The 13,664-nt window shown below is 42.2% G+C and overlaps 1 protein-coding gene across 5 annotated transcripts; it reads left to right on the top strand.

Annotated features, from left to right (window-relative positions):
- Positions 1–335: 335 nt before the first annotated feature.
- Positions 336–12,698, top strand: Znf23 (zinc finger protein 23). 5 transcript variants are annotated; one of them, XM_013503979.1, is made up of 5 exons: positions 336–420; positions 4,995–5,059; positions 7,304–7,427; positions 7,959–8,072; positions 10,266–12,698. In XM_013503979.1, the coding sequence occupies exons 2-5, from the start codon at positions 5,027–5,029 to the stop codon at positions 12,071–12,073; spliced, it is 2,079 nt and encodes a 692-aa protein (XP_013359433.1). In that variant the 5' UTR covers positions 336–420; positions 4,995–5,026; the 3' UTR covers positions 12,074–12,698. The 5 variants fall into 5 exon arrangements, with proteins under 5 accessions (XP_013359433.1, XP_005403557.1, XP_013359434.1 ...); XM_005403500.1 differs by having other exon boundaries at positions 7,301–7,427; XM_013503980.1 differs by having other exon boundaries at positions 395–420; positions 7,267–7,427.
- Positions 12,699–13,664: the final 966 nt, after the last annotated feature.

Genomic DNA, 13,664 nt, shown 5'->3' with positions numbered 1-13,664 from the left:
GGTCTGACTGTGTGGTGCACTGGTCCAGTCCAGCTGCTTGCATTTGCAGTTTTACCCCAAAACAGGTTCCTGTTTACTTTGAGACCTTTGCTAAGTCTCCAATTTGCCTCGTTGGGATCGAACTTGCAATCCTCCTGCCTCAGCCTTCCCGAGTGCTTGAAATACCGGCTGGAGCCACCACGCCCAGCTTGGATCCTGTTTCTTGCCTCCTTTCCTCGGCCCTCAAGGTGTAACCGCCCCCATTAGTCAACCCGAAAGAGACGGGACAACTGGAGAAATCTGCGCGGTGGGGGACTAGCTCCCCAGCCTCAGAAGGCGGGGCGAGAGCACCACCGAGAAGGAGCGATGCGGCTCCTAGAGAGGTTCGGACGCACCTGGTGACGCATTTCCGGCTGCGCCGCGGAGCCGCCCGCTGTAGAGGTGAGTATGGTGCCCTGGTGCCAAATCCCTGGGTCTGTTCGGGACGCTCTTCCACCCTGAGTAGAGCTGGTTGTTCCACAGCCAGCTTTATCCCCGAGGCTGAGCCCGGAAGAGAGAGCAGGGCGGCAGCCTCGGGTGCTCTTCTACCCTCTTCCATTCCCTCTTTGGACCTGGTGGTCAAATGTGAACCAACCCATGGAAGGCGAAGTCTTGTTATTGACGTAGCCATCGCGCCCCGAGCATCAAGCGTTTGATCTGTTCGGGAAAGAGATGTCAGTGCAGCCAGCAGGTGGAATGTTTGCGGGGGCGAAGCGGTCCGAGGTGATACCGAGTCTTTTGGCACGTTGAGGTTGTGTAGGGACTTACATGCATTTCAGGTCCCCCCGCGCGCTCCTGACAAAGGGTCGTGAATCAGGGGCGAGAGGGAACACAGAAAAAGTAGAGCCTTCCCCAGCCATTTGGGAGCAGAATAAGCCTTTTGGAGGCCACCGTCTGCTGGAGCGATGTCGGGCCTCAAAGGCAGTTGACCCTACTTCTTCTCACCAACAGTGGGGTAACAGTGACTTGGGAATGACTTTGTGAATCGAAGTTTCTCCAGAAAGGCCGTGTTTGAGCTTCCAGGTTGTTTACAGTTTAAAAAATTTTATTGATTGGAGGCTGCTACCTTGTGGAGAGACTTTATTGTAAGCTAAGAAGCCTAAATTTTATTGGGTTATTTTTGGCCCTTTGAAGGCCATTTGTTATTGGTGTCAGTGTCTGGCTTAGCATTGTTTTGTATGACTATTGGATAAGATCTTAAAAGGTATGTTAGGCTTGATGGACATCTAGCCTCTATTAAGTCATAAGGCTGGAGGTGAAGCAGCACAGTCTTGAGGTAGATTTTCTTGCTTTTTTGTAGTTTGCCTACTTGATGACCCTGTCTACTTTCTTTTGGGACTATAAAAGGCTTTGTAATCTCTTCACAGTAGGAGTCATGCCCTTCAGTGAACGCTGTCCTCCCAGGCTATGTCCTTTGGGATTACATGTTGTTAAACTGAGTTTGTTTTCAGGGCATGGTCATTATGTTGCTCAGAATAAATCATTTTGTTAGATTTTTTTGTTTTTGCTTTTCGAGACAAGGTCTCACAGAGTTGCCCAGGCAGGCCTTGAACTCAGGATCATCCATCAGCCTCCTGAATGCTGGGATTACAGGTGTGGGCCACCATGCCCAGCTGTAGAATTGTCAATTGCTATTTTAATGTCAGTAACTTCTATAGTATACTTATGAATTTGTTCAGTTCTAAAATAACAAAATACTTTTAACATTGCTAATTCATATTCCCATGAAAACAAATTTATTACCTGGAGCACAGTATTTGGATACAAGTCATTTTATCTTTAGCCTTACAGTGTTTAGTTAAAATACTGTTTTCCAGTTACTTAGTTCTTGACATTCTTAGTACTTCACTGTACTAAGAATTGTTACTCAATTGTAGTAAGGCTTATTGGCTGTTTGTATTCCATTTATTACATTTTAGGACCTCCCCTCCACCCCATCCTAGTCGGTGTGTGTGTGTGTGTTTAAAAATATACAAAGCTGGCACAACTGTAATCTCAATTACTTGGGTGTGTTGGGAGGGTGGGCAAGCCAGGAGGATCACAAATGCAAAGGCAGCCTCAGCACCTTAGATCTGTCTCCAAAACAAAACCCCAGGGCTGGGGTAGGGGGCAGGTGTTGCTGCTTGCTGGTAGACACTTGCCTACCATATGGTAGGCCCTGGCTTCAACCCCCAGTGCAGTGGTACCTTGGTACTCCTTGTTAGTTGGTTATGGGAGGCGCAAGTACCAAACAAATTATTTTGGCTGGAGAGGGTAGCAAGTCACAAGGCAGTTGACACAAGTTCTAGACTGTGCACCAAGTACCAAACAAATGAAGAGCACTGGAACAAAGTTTTTGTGTCAAAATGTGTCAAGTCCCAAATTGTAGGAGACTCAAAACATTCTAATACTGAGGTATGACTACTGCAAAAAACAAGCAAGAGAGAAAGAGAAAGAGGCAAAAAGAGCATCTTTGAACAAACCACCCAGTTATGCAAGAACATTTCCTGTACTGCTCCATGGATCTATGTGTTCCTCCTCATCCACCAATCCCTAGAGGTAACAACTGTTTTGGATTTATTGTTAATCATAGCTTCTTTAAAAAATTTACAAGATGCATACTCTGTAAATAATTTGTTATTTTTTCAAGTACTGAGGCTTAAACCTAGGGCCTTGCCAGTGAGCTATATCCCTAGCCCTTTATTTATTTATTTTAAAATTTTGCTAAGTTGCCCAGGCTGAGCACAAACAGGTTTTTTATTTGCTTTTGAGCTTTATAAAAGTGGCATCATAGTGTGTATAGTCACCTGGTACTTGCATAATATAATAATATGTTCCTAAATTTACTCATGTGTAGCTGCTGGCTTATAGTTTATTGTAGGAACAGTCCAAAAATTGTTGGTGTATTCTCAGTGGATGTGTGGGTTTTCAGTAAGGTATAAGTTTTTAATATTAGGTATTAATGTTGATTTTTTTAAAACACCTTTGGCATCTGTTGAGACGGACAGTATGTTTATCTTTCTTTGACTTGTTAATGTAGACAAGAATTGGTAGAGTTGATTCATTTGATTCAAATAAAATTATATATTCGTCCATCATAGAGTAAGTTTTCTTTTTAAACACTATAGAATATGTTTTGAAAATGGCACTAGCTAAAAAAAAAGAGCCTTAAAAATCTGTCAAATAGGGCCAGGCATATAGCTTAGTGGGACAGCACCTGCCTGGCAAATGCAAGGTCCTGAGTTTGATTCCTGGAAGGAGGAGGGAATCTGTAAAACAGAAGTTAATAGATCAGCTTATTTAAATGTACAGTAAAGCCAGAACTTAAAATTAGAGAAAAAATGAGCAATACAAACTATTCTGTTAAAATATGAGTTCAGGGATAAAACAGTTCAACCTTGGGAATGTGGCTAATGGTATATACAGAGGAAAATTTGTAGCCTTCTAGGCTTTAGTTGCTAAATAAGAGAAGGAAAATAAATGAATAAATCATGCAACTTCAGCAAGGTAGGAAATTTTTTAAAAAGAAAAAAAGCAGAGGCCTGTTGTAGTCTAGCTTCTCCCAAAGGCAGAACATGGAACAAAGATTTGTGTGTAAGAATTTATTTAGGAGTGTGGTCACAGGGACAGAGTAAGGACATGGGGAGTAAAACTGAGACGGGAAGTCCTATTAAGAGAAAAACTTTAAATTTAACCACTCACTTGAGCAAAGACACATTCAGTAAGTGGGCAGTCTCCAGAACCAGGATAGGTTCTATAAACCCGGGGCTGCCGTGTTCTGCCTGGCTGACATTTATAGGCAGAAAAGGGTAATTACTGTACAGAAAACAGAAATGCGATACAGAGATAGCACAGTTGGTTAATACCTGCTGTGTACTTTATTTGAATGTAGTTCAGCTGAGGCTCAGCTACTGTTATCAAATCAGACTCAGCTATGTGTTACAAAGGCCAATTCTTAATTTAGGTTTTCGGTTTCTTTATGTACTGAGTTAGGGTCCAGCTTTACACGTGTAAGGACTCAAATGTGTTAGTGGGGAGACTTTCTTAGGCCAAGATAGTTTGATTTAACAAAGCAGTAAAAGGATGCATTGTCAAGGATGCGTAGCTAGGCCCTCGATAGGCTCTCTGTCTTGTAGGGTCTCTGTGGAGCCTTGGAGTCTCAAGGATGTCCCTCTGGGGAACTAAAGGGGAAAACAGGTTTCCATTCTGTCCCCTTGGTCAGGGTTAGCCCCAGAGACATTCCCTTCCATGCACTTCAGGGTCTAGTGGGTGTCACATATGGGACACCAAAGAAGCCCAGGGGAGGAACTAGGATATAGGGTATAGGTCCTTGCAGAGGTATTGGTAGGTTGAAGCTTTACAAACCTGGTTGGTGCCTCTGTGGAAGTGGTCAAGGCAATGACTTGGCACATGTACGGTCAGAAAGGGGGAAGTGTGAGGAGGTAATTTAGTACCTCACTTCCAGCTCTCCTTCCTCAAAGTAAGCCTGGGCCATGCAGGAGGCTGACCTGCCAAGTGTCCACAGAAGCATTGTGGTTCTTAAAGACACTCAGGACTCTGAAGGAACAGGCACAATGTGGGGAGATGCTGCCTGACTCCCCAGCCCAGCCAGTCTCGCTTCTTGCCAAGTGTAATCGAGGATGGCGGTTGTTCACAGAAAATGAGTTCAAAGATGTGTTCATGTTCTGTGTCTTGAACTGAATTGTTGCTACATAAGTCTCATTCTTTTATTTTTGAGGCTCTACTTGTATTCTGTATACACTCTTTTTTGTGATTGTCACAATTATAAAATCCGGGGGTTGTTGGCAGTGAGCACCAGTGACCTGGCCTGGAGGAGTTCTGGGCACTGAGCTTGTGAGTGGATTGCTCCCTTCTTCCTGGGCAGCTCTTGGTCACACTCCTGACTGGGTGCTGGCTGCTGGCACCTCTTCTCTGGCCGGGGGCTGTATTGCTCCAATAGGGGTGGCTTCTCTCACCTTTTCTCTCTTTCTCCCCAGCTCTGGCCCTTCTCTGAGAGGGATACTAGGTGATGGCAGCCATGCTTCTCACAGCCTGGCCCCAGGTGAGCTCTGGGTTCTTCAAATTGAAGAAAACTGAAGGGAGTGGATGAGCCTTGCGATGAAAGCCTGGAACTTGTGCGAATGGTGCTGGGGAGGGGGTATGGCAGGGGCTGGGACAGCAGAGGCTGCAGGAGGGAACCCAGAAGGTGGTGCATTGTCTTCTGCACACCAGGGACTCTGTTCCTATACAGGAAAGCCCTTGGCAGAGGGCTCCGGGTGAATGGGGCTGTAGAAGCTGCCCAGAGGGAGTGCTCTATGCCTAGATGAGAGTGAAGGAGAATCAGGGCTGGGGATTTAGCTCAGCCCCACAGCGTCTGCCTGGCAAGCGCAAGGTCATGAGTTGGATTCCTGGTACCGGAAAAAAAAAACAAAAAACCGAGAGTGAAGGAGAGTCACAGAAAGAGGAGGAAATAGGAGGAGCAGATCAGATCAGTGAGAAGGATGGCGAGGCCTTTAATTAAGGGGGAAGGAGAAGATGATGGAATTTGGGATCTGAAGAGAGGAAAAGCAAGAAGTCCTGTGGGGCAGTGTCTTGTTGTGTCCTTACAAAGCTTTCAGGGCTTGGGTGCAGTAGTTCAGACTTCAAATCTCTGTTAACATGCTCACTTCAACAGCACATATATAGATTTCTGGTAGAAGCTTTCAACCTTGTCCAGAATTGGCAAGCCAGATTTTCTTCCTGGAACCCCTGAGGGTTATCCATGGACCTCCAGGTTAGGAATAATAATCATGCTAACATGGTTTGAGGTGTGCTGTGCTGCAGCCTCCACACCATGCCCACATTGCACTGGCTATTTAGTCCTGACATCCACTTCCTGTGATAGGTGCTATGTTGTATACTTAGTCTGCCAGAAAGAAATGGAGACAAAAGGGCAATAATGTGTCTGAGGTCTTGGAGTTACTGTGTGTTTGCAACTGCTCATTATATGATAGCTGTGAAAGTAATCAGATTTGTGACTGTTGTGTATGGAATAATTTTCAAGGGAGATGCAAAAGCAAGGGGACCATTCAAGAAAGAATCTACTGGTTCCGGTGATGTGGCTTCATCAAGGAAAGTTGTTGGTGAAGAGGAGGGATCAAATTCAAATAATGCTTGAAACATAAAATCTTCAGGATACAGAGAGTGAAAGATTTAGGGGATGTGTAGAGAAGCAGGAGGGTCAGTAATGCCCCCTTAGTTTTCTATCAGTGTTTCCTGTGTGGGTAGTGTGGACACCGGCTGAGGAATTAATTCAGGAGGAGATGCCAGCTTGCTAGGGACAGGATGGAGGTGGCATGCAGAGGAGGCCATAAATTTTGTGCAGGAAAGTTCAATGACTTGTCTGAGGTTACACAAGGAAGACTCATAGAAGCACCTAGAGGTTGGACTAAAATTATTGATTGCCAAGAAGCTAAATCTGGCCAGACAGATGAGAGATGAATATCTCCAGTGAGTCTACAAGGCTGTTACAAAAGGCTGAGATAGGCAGAAGGAGCATTTGCCAGGGGCTGCAGCTACTCAGGAGGAAGCATTTGGGCCTGAGGGTGACGAGCAGCATCAGCTCTGAGCAGCAGAGCTTGTGCTGACCACATAGCCTAGTGCAAAAAAAAAAAAAAAAAGAATCCAGGGGTGGCAGAGCAGTTGGCTAGCGGGAACGCTGGTCTCTATTCTTCCCCACACCTTCTTGGAGAAAGAATAAAGACTTGGGAGACTGTGTGGAAGCAGGACCAGAAATGCTGGGTGTTCAGGGAGACCCTCGCCTGGGCAGCTCTGATTTTCTGTGCTGGAGCAAAGACTACTGAATCCTAACTGGGAGTCTGTGATGGGAATTAGGTGGCAGATGAGGTAGAAGGCAGGACTGTTCTTCGGGGGTGGTTTGCAGTATGAGAATGAGGGCAAGATGTGGGAAGTCGCTGCTGAGATTAGGCCCAGGAGAGCCAGACCTTGTAAGGATGCAATGGAAACTCCTGGTGAATTGGTCCTGAGACTGCAGTAAGGGAACTACGTAACAGAACAGAGTTGCTTTAGGAGAATTTGCTTTTTCTTTGAGTTTAACTTATGTCATCTTTTATAAGTGTAAAAAATGGTAAAAGGTTTCTGTGCTCTGGAGTTAGATACTCCATAGTTTGCTTTCCTGGTGCTTTTTCTTACCTCTCCCTTGTTATTAATCATGTGGTCTTTACAAGCTCCCTCCCTGAGACCTTATAGTGCCCTCTGCCCCTCACTTAGGGCCTGATCCATGGAATTGGCCCTGTTGTTTCAGAAGTTGGTGACCTTTGAGGATGTGGCTGTCTACTTCACCCAGACGGAATGGGATGGCCTGTCCCCTGCACAGAGAGCCTTGTACAGGGATGTGATGCTGGAGAATTATGGGAACGTGTCCTCTGTGGGTAAGGCCTCTCTCTACCATTGCGGTTTTCCTGGCACCCTTCTCCCTGACAGGACACAGGTGGGGCGTCTGATAATTCTTCACTGAGTAGGAAACCCAGGGTTGTTCCTGATCTTGACAAATGCATTGGATCAGTATAACAGGACACTTGTATATGCTTCTAATCTATCTGTGGAAGTTGTGTTTTGGACACAATCTGAAAAATAGTAGCTTCTGTTCCATGGTGGCGTCTTCAGGTCTCCACCTTGCTTTTTGAGTCTTTTTAAGGCTCTCTGGGGCTCTGAATATTTGAGAGTCCACTTTGGGCAGACTGTCCCAGTCTACTCTGCATGAGATCTCCTGGGTCTGCAGTCTGTGTCTTTCCTGAGCCCTCCTTTCCACATCCAGAGTTCTGGCCTTTCTCACTACCACCCTCAGTCTCTTCCAGAGCTGTTAGTCTCCCTCCCCGTTGTTGAGGCAATTTGAGAAGAAGTTTAGGAACTCATCTATGGGAGATTGTTCATGACTCTCTTCTTTCCTTCTCCCAAACCAGGGTTTCCGCTTCTTAAACCTGCTATGATCTCACAACTGGAGAGAGGTGGTGAGGTGGAGGGCCCATCTCCACTGGCTCCTGTAACTGGAACAGGCCCTAAGGGCCTCTGGACTGGTAAGGAAGGCACATAATGCCCAGCAATATACTGTAGAAATGCCGCATTTATTGTTCAGCCATGCAGCGTAAAAAGTTGATTCTTTTTTTTTATTTAATGCTGAGGGTTACTCCCAGGGCCTTTTAAATAAATTTTAATGATTTAGATAGGTCTGTTTGCACACACATGTCTATATCTAATCCCCAAAACAGACCTTATTTTCAAATGTTTTATTCTAACTCTTTTCAGTCCTAATTTTGGAATCCTGCCTTTCTTAGACAAAAATTAATGAATTTAATAAGTAATTTTTGGAGTCCTTTCCATTTTCTAAGCACTGATCACTTAATGTGGAGGATATAGAACTAATAAACCTTTTCACACATGAAGATGGGAGTGGTTAAAAGTATAGTCTTTAGAGTAGGCTTTCCTATGTCCTGTCCCAACTAGACTACTTTCTAGTTGTATGATTTTGAGCCAGGTCAATTATTTGAGATCTCTAAGTTTTAGTGAGCTCATCTGTGAAAGTGGGATAATAATAATGAAAAGGCAATACTGCTAGTCTTATGAGTTGAGGATTAAATGAGATAACATATATCAAGTGTCTAGCAGAGGTGTGCTCAGTTAAACATTTTTATTTTGTGGGGTGGGGACAGAGCTCTACATAGCAGAAGTAAAGAGGAAGTGCCCTAATTCCATGCTTTGCTAATGTTGATGTTAAAATGAGTCACTTGAGAGGATCTTAGAAATAAGCAGATTATCAATGAGTAAGTCTTGGGTAGAGCCGAGAGTACATTTCTAATTGTAAAGTCCTTAATGATGTTTCGATCTCTTTGTTCTCTCTTTCTTTTTCTTTCTTTCTTTCTTTCTTTCTTTCTTTCTTTCTTTCTTTCTTTCTTTTCCTTCCTTCCTTCCTTCCTTCCTTCCTTCCTTCCTTCTTTCCTTTTTTCCTTCTTTCCTTTTTTCTTTTTACAGTGCTAGAAATTGAACCTAGGGCCTGCCACATGCTAGGCTGGTGCTCTACCACTGAACTACACTCCTAACCCCACCAAAGGAGGTGGTCCTGAAATCTTTAAAGTCTCTGTGCAGGCTGTCGTGATTTTAGCTGAGAAAAACATTAGTCTCATCCATGTATATAGGTTAATAGGGGTAAGGAATCAATTACGCTGTAGTTCAGGCAGAAAGGGAAGGACAGAGCATGAGGCCCATGACAGTATAGTTGACCTTCTTTTTAAAAACTTTCTCCTAACCCCCATGTGGTGACTTCCATTTACATATCATTTCCTGGAACTCTGCTATCCTCACTGCAAGAAAAGGTGGAAAATGTAGACTTTCTTCTTTTTCTTCAACAACCCCTCCTCCTGCTTCTTCTGCCTCCCTCCTCTGCTATTGTGACTGCAAGAAAAGGTGGAAAATGTAGACTTTCTTCTCCTTTTTCTTCAACAACTTCTTTTTCTTCTTCCTCTTCCTCTTTCTCTTTGTCCTTCTATCTTCTCCTTTTTTCTCCTCCTCCTTCTCTTTTCTTCTTTTTTCTTCCTCCTTCCTGTTTCTTCCTTCTCTTCACATGTTATTTTCCTGTGCCTTTTCTTTCTTAAACATTTTCCACTTTTATTAATAAATAACTCAGTACCATGGGGACAAGAGTATAGAAGAGCATGATGTGATGGCTAAAATACTGATCTGGTGGACAAGACCTAAAATTTTATTTACTGCTGTCTTTTAACCATCATGTTATTGGTTATGGCCCTGCCTTAGAGCATGACTGGTTATCCTTTTTAATTATCTATTTAAAATGTATAACATTGGTAAGTGCTCAAAACAGTACAGAACATGTCTAATGAGAGGAAAAAGCCTACCAAACTTCATGTGCCAATTTGCTTAGTTTCTTGTGTAGTTTTTTAGATTAGAAGTTTTCTAGGCATATGCAAAAATATATGTATTTGTCTGTCCTTTTTTGTACACAAATGGAATCTTTTCTGTTTCTTTTCTCAGTAAACATTTTACCTTAGACAACTTTTCATGTTGGCATGTATAAATTTGTTTGTTGTTTTACAGCTGTCTATTACACATATTACATCCACTGTATGAATGAATCTTAGGTTCTTTGACAGTCTGGTAATATTAAAGAACCCTCTGATTGTTTTGATCCTTTAGAGTACAGATCTTTTTTTCTAGCATGTTTCTTACATGACATTTTATGTTTTCTGTTTTTATAGTAGATACTGGTATACAGACAAACAATAATTTGACAAGTGAAGTATATGAAGAAAAGGATAGCACATCATTTGAACTTCCAAGGGACTTTTCCCTGGAAACAGACTTTAAAGAAACATACATACCAGAGCAACCACAGGAAGTCCAATCAGCAGGAAGGATAGAAAAGGAAAACAGCAGCAACATGGAGAGAGCAGTGAAAGATGAAACAAGCTCCATGGAGGAGTATTCCTTTAGTCACAGTCCAAACTTGTTTCAGCATCATAGTATCTCCTCTGACACTGAACAGCAGCACCCTGGTTGTACAGGACTGATGAAAGCCTTTAGCTTTGACACAGAACTTATTAAGCATGAAATAATTAATACTGTCGAAAGACCTATAAAATGTGAAGATTTAGTGGAAATCTTTAGATTTGACTCTCAATCTAATCAGCATCTAGAAAACTACACTGGGGAGAAGGCTTATCAGTGTGTGGAGTGTGGCAAAGCCTTCAGTGTTATCACAGAATTAATTTGGCATCAAAGATTTCATAGTGGGGAGAAACCCTTCAAATGTGTGGAGTGTGGGAAGTGCTTCAGTTACAGTTCCCATTATATCACACATCTGACAATCCACAGTGGGGAGAAGCCCTATCAGTGTAAGATTTGTGGGAAGGCCTTTAGTGTTAATGGGAGTCTTAGTAGGCATCGGAGGATCCACACAGGAGAGAAGCCCTATCAGTGCCAGGAGTGTGGAACTGGCTTTAGCTGTAGTTCTGCATATATTACACATCAAAGAGTCCACACTGGAGAGAAACCTTATGAGTGCAGTGACTGTGGGAAAGCTTTCAGTGTTAATGCAAAATTAATACAACATCAGAGAATCCATACTGGAGAGAAACCTTATGTGTGCAGTGAGTGTGGGAAAGGCTTCAGGTGCAGCTCTCAGCTTAGGCAGCACCAGAGTGTCCATACTGGAGAGAAGCCCTATCAGTGTAAAGAGTGTGGAAAAGCCTTCAATAATAATGCAAAACTCATTCAGCATCAAAGAATCCACACAGGTGAGAAACCTTATGAGTGCAACGAATGTGGAAAAGCTTTCAGTGTCAAAGGGAAATTAATCCAGCACCAGAGAATCCACACTGGTGAGAAACCATATGGATGTAATGAATGTGGGAAAGCCTTCAGGTGTAACTCTCAGCTTCGGCAGCATCTGAAGATCCATACTGGGGAGAAACCCTACAAGTGTGATGAGTGTGGAAAGGCTTTCAGTGTTAATGCAAAACTAATGCAGCATCAGAGAATTCACACTGGGGAGAAACCATTTGAATGTAGTGAATGTGGGAAATGCTTTACTTCTAAAAGAAACCTACTTGATCATCACCGAATCCATACTGGAGAAAAGCCTTATCAGTGCAAGGAATGTGGCAAAGCCTTCAGTATCAATGCCAAGTTAACTAGACATCAGCGAATACATACTGGAGAGAAACCTTTCAAATGTATGGAATGTGAAAAAGCATTCAGCTGTAGTTCTGACTATATTGTGCACCAGAGAATTCATACTGGAGAGAAACCCTTTCAGTGTAAGGAGTGTGGAAAAGCCTTCCATGTTAATGCCCATTTAATTCGGCATCAGAGAAGCCACACTGGGGAGAAACCTTTCCGATGTGTAGAGTGTGGCAAAGGCTTCAGCTTTAGTTCTGACTGTATTATACACCAGACTGTCCACAGTTGGAAGAAACCTCATGTGTGTAATATCTGTGGGAAGGCCTTTAGGTTTACCTTCCAGCTTGATCAGCATCAGAGTATCCATAATGAAGGGAAATCTTAGTGAGAAGGATGTAGGAGCTCTGAAGGTTAATGCTGAAATGGATCATGCATCATCAGATTCACCTTGGAGGAATCCTTTGGGAGGGAAGTGAATGTGGCAAAGTCCTCACATGGAAACACATCTTTTCTGTTTTATTCAATTTTTAATGAAGAATATATCACCAGTTAAAAAATAATATTGCAAAATAACTTTGGTTTGTACCAACAACCAACTTGAAAATATTGAGAGAAATCCTTAGCAGCATCAAGAACAGTAGATTTTCTAGGAACAAACAATTGTTTTATGGAACCAATATGGTAAAAATGATAATTCTCCACCAAGGGCCACCAGAGGAAGCTTGAATAAATGGAGAGAGAGAACAAAATGTGTTCTTACGTAGGAAAACCCATATTATAAAGATATCCGCTCTACCTAAACTAATTTATTTCTGTTTAATTTTTGGTACAAGCATGTATTTTGTAAAGAGGAAAAACAAGGATTTCACTTTTGTGAAATAGAGAAAACTTTGCAAAATATCAGATAAATGCTAGAAACAAAATGTTGATAAATTGATCATTCAAAATTATTTCTAATATGTTTTTGTTTTAAATACTCCCAAATAAAGCTGTTAAAGTAAAGCATAAAAGTTGGGAATTTATTTGTAAAATTTGTGATATAAAAGTGTAGTATTTAATGTACACAGAGATTTTACAGTTGAAAGGAACATAAGTAGCTGATAAAAACCAGCAAATGACATAAACAGGCAGCATTTTTTGAGCAGGGGGGGGCTGCGAATCAAACTCAGGACTTCACTCTTGCCAGGAAGGCTCTGTGCCACTGAGCTAAAACCCTGGCCCCAGGCAGCTTTTAAAAATGTAAAAATGTCTATTAAGGTAAAAAGAGGTATTCATTGCAGTGATACTCCAAGGAGTAAAAATTAGTAAAATTTTTTCACATATTTATCGTGTGTGTGTTACCTGTGCATGTAGACTACTGTACTTCTAAAAATGACATTTACTATAGTTGTGCTTTATGTAAAAATAGGGACCACATATAAATATAAATAACATAGTATGTTAAAGCATTCCTATTGTGTAGTAATGAACTCCTCTGCAAATGTAATTCATGAAGTCCTGGAAGAAGGTATTTATCTTGAATTCCTATTCTTTTTAGTGCTTGTCAGGGTCTCTGGCCTTTGGAAGTCTCAAAATACTCTTCAAATGAGAATCTTCTGCTCCATTAAAACAATAAATAAATGAAGTTGCTTTGAATAACAGTAAGTGATGAAGAATGCATGCCCTGGGTAAAGACAGCAGCCTCTGCTCACAGCTGCAAATTGTAGTAGGATGGAATAGGATTAGTTTTCAAAAAGTCAGAAATTGAGTTTTAAAAGTTTGAAATATCTGTCTTTGAAATATCCTTCCTCCCCTAGACCCACTTGAGGTTAATATTTATTGTTCCAGAAACCTTGAACAGTTAAGGAGGAAGAAAAGTCCATTTCTAGGTAATGATTTTCTGAAAGAAGTTACATAAAAATCTATGTGAATTCCTTATAGAGATAAATAAGAGGAAAGTGGGTGATCATAGACTTTTTTCTGCATCTCATCTGTTA

Source organism: Chinchilla lanigera, unplaced genomic scaffold (genome assembly GCF_000276665.1).
Source record: "Chinchilla lanigera isolate Chin_1 unplaced genomic scaffold, ChiLan1.0 scaffold00083, whole genome shotgun sequence".
Lineage (NCBI taxonomy): Eukaryota > Metazoa > Chordata > Mammalia > Rodentia > Chinchillidae > Chinchilla > Chinchilla lanigera.
This window is presented reverse-complemented; position numbering and strand designations above follow the sequence as displayed.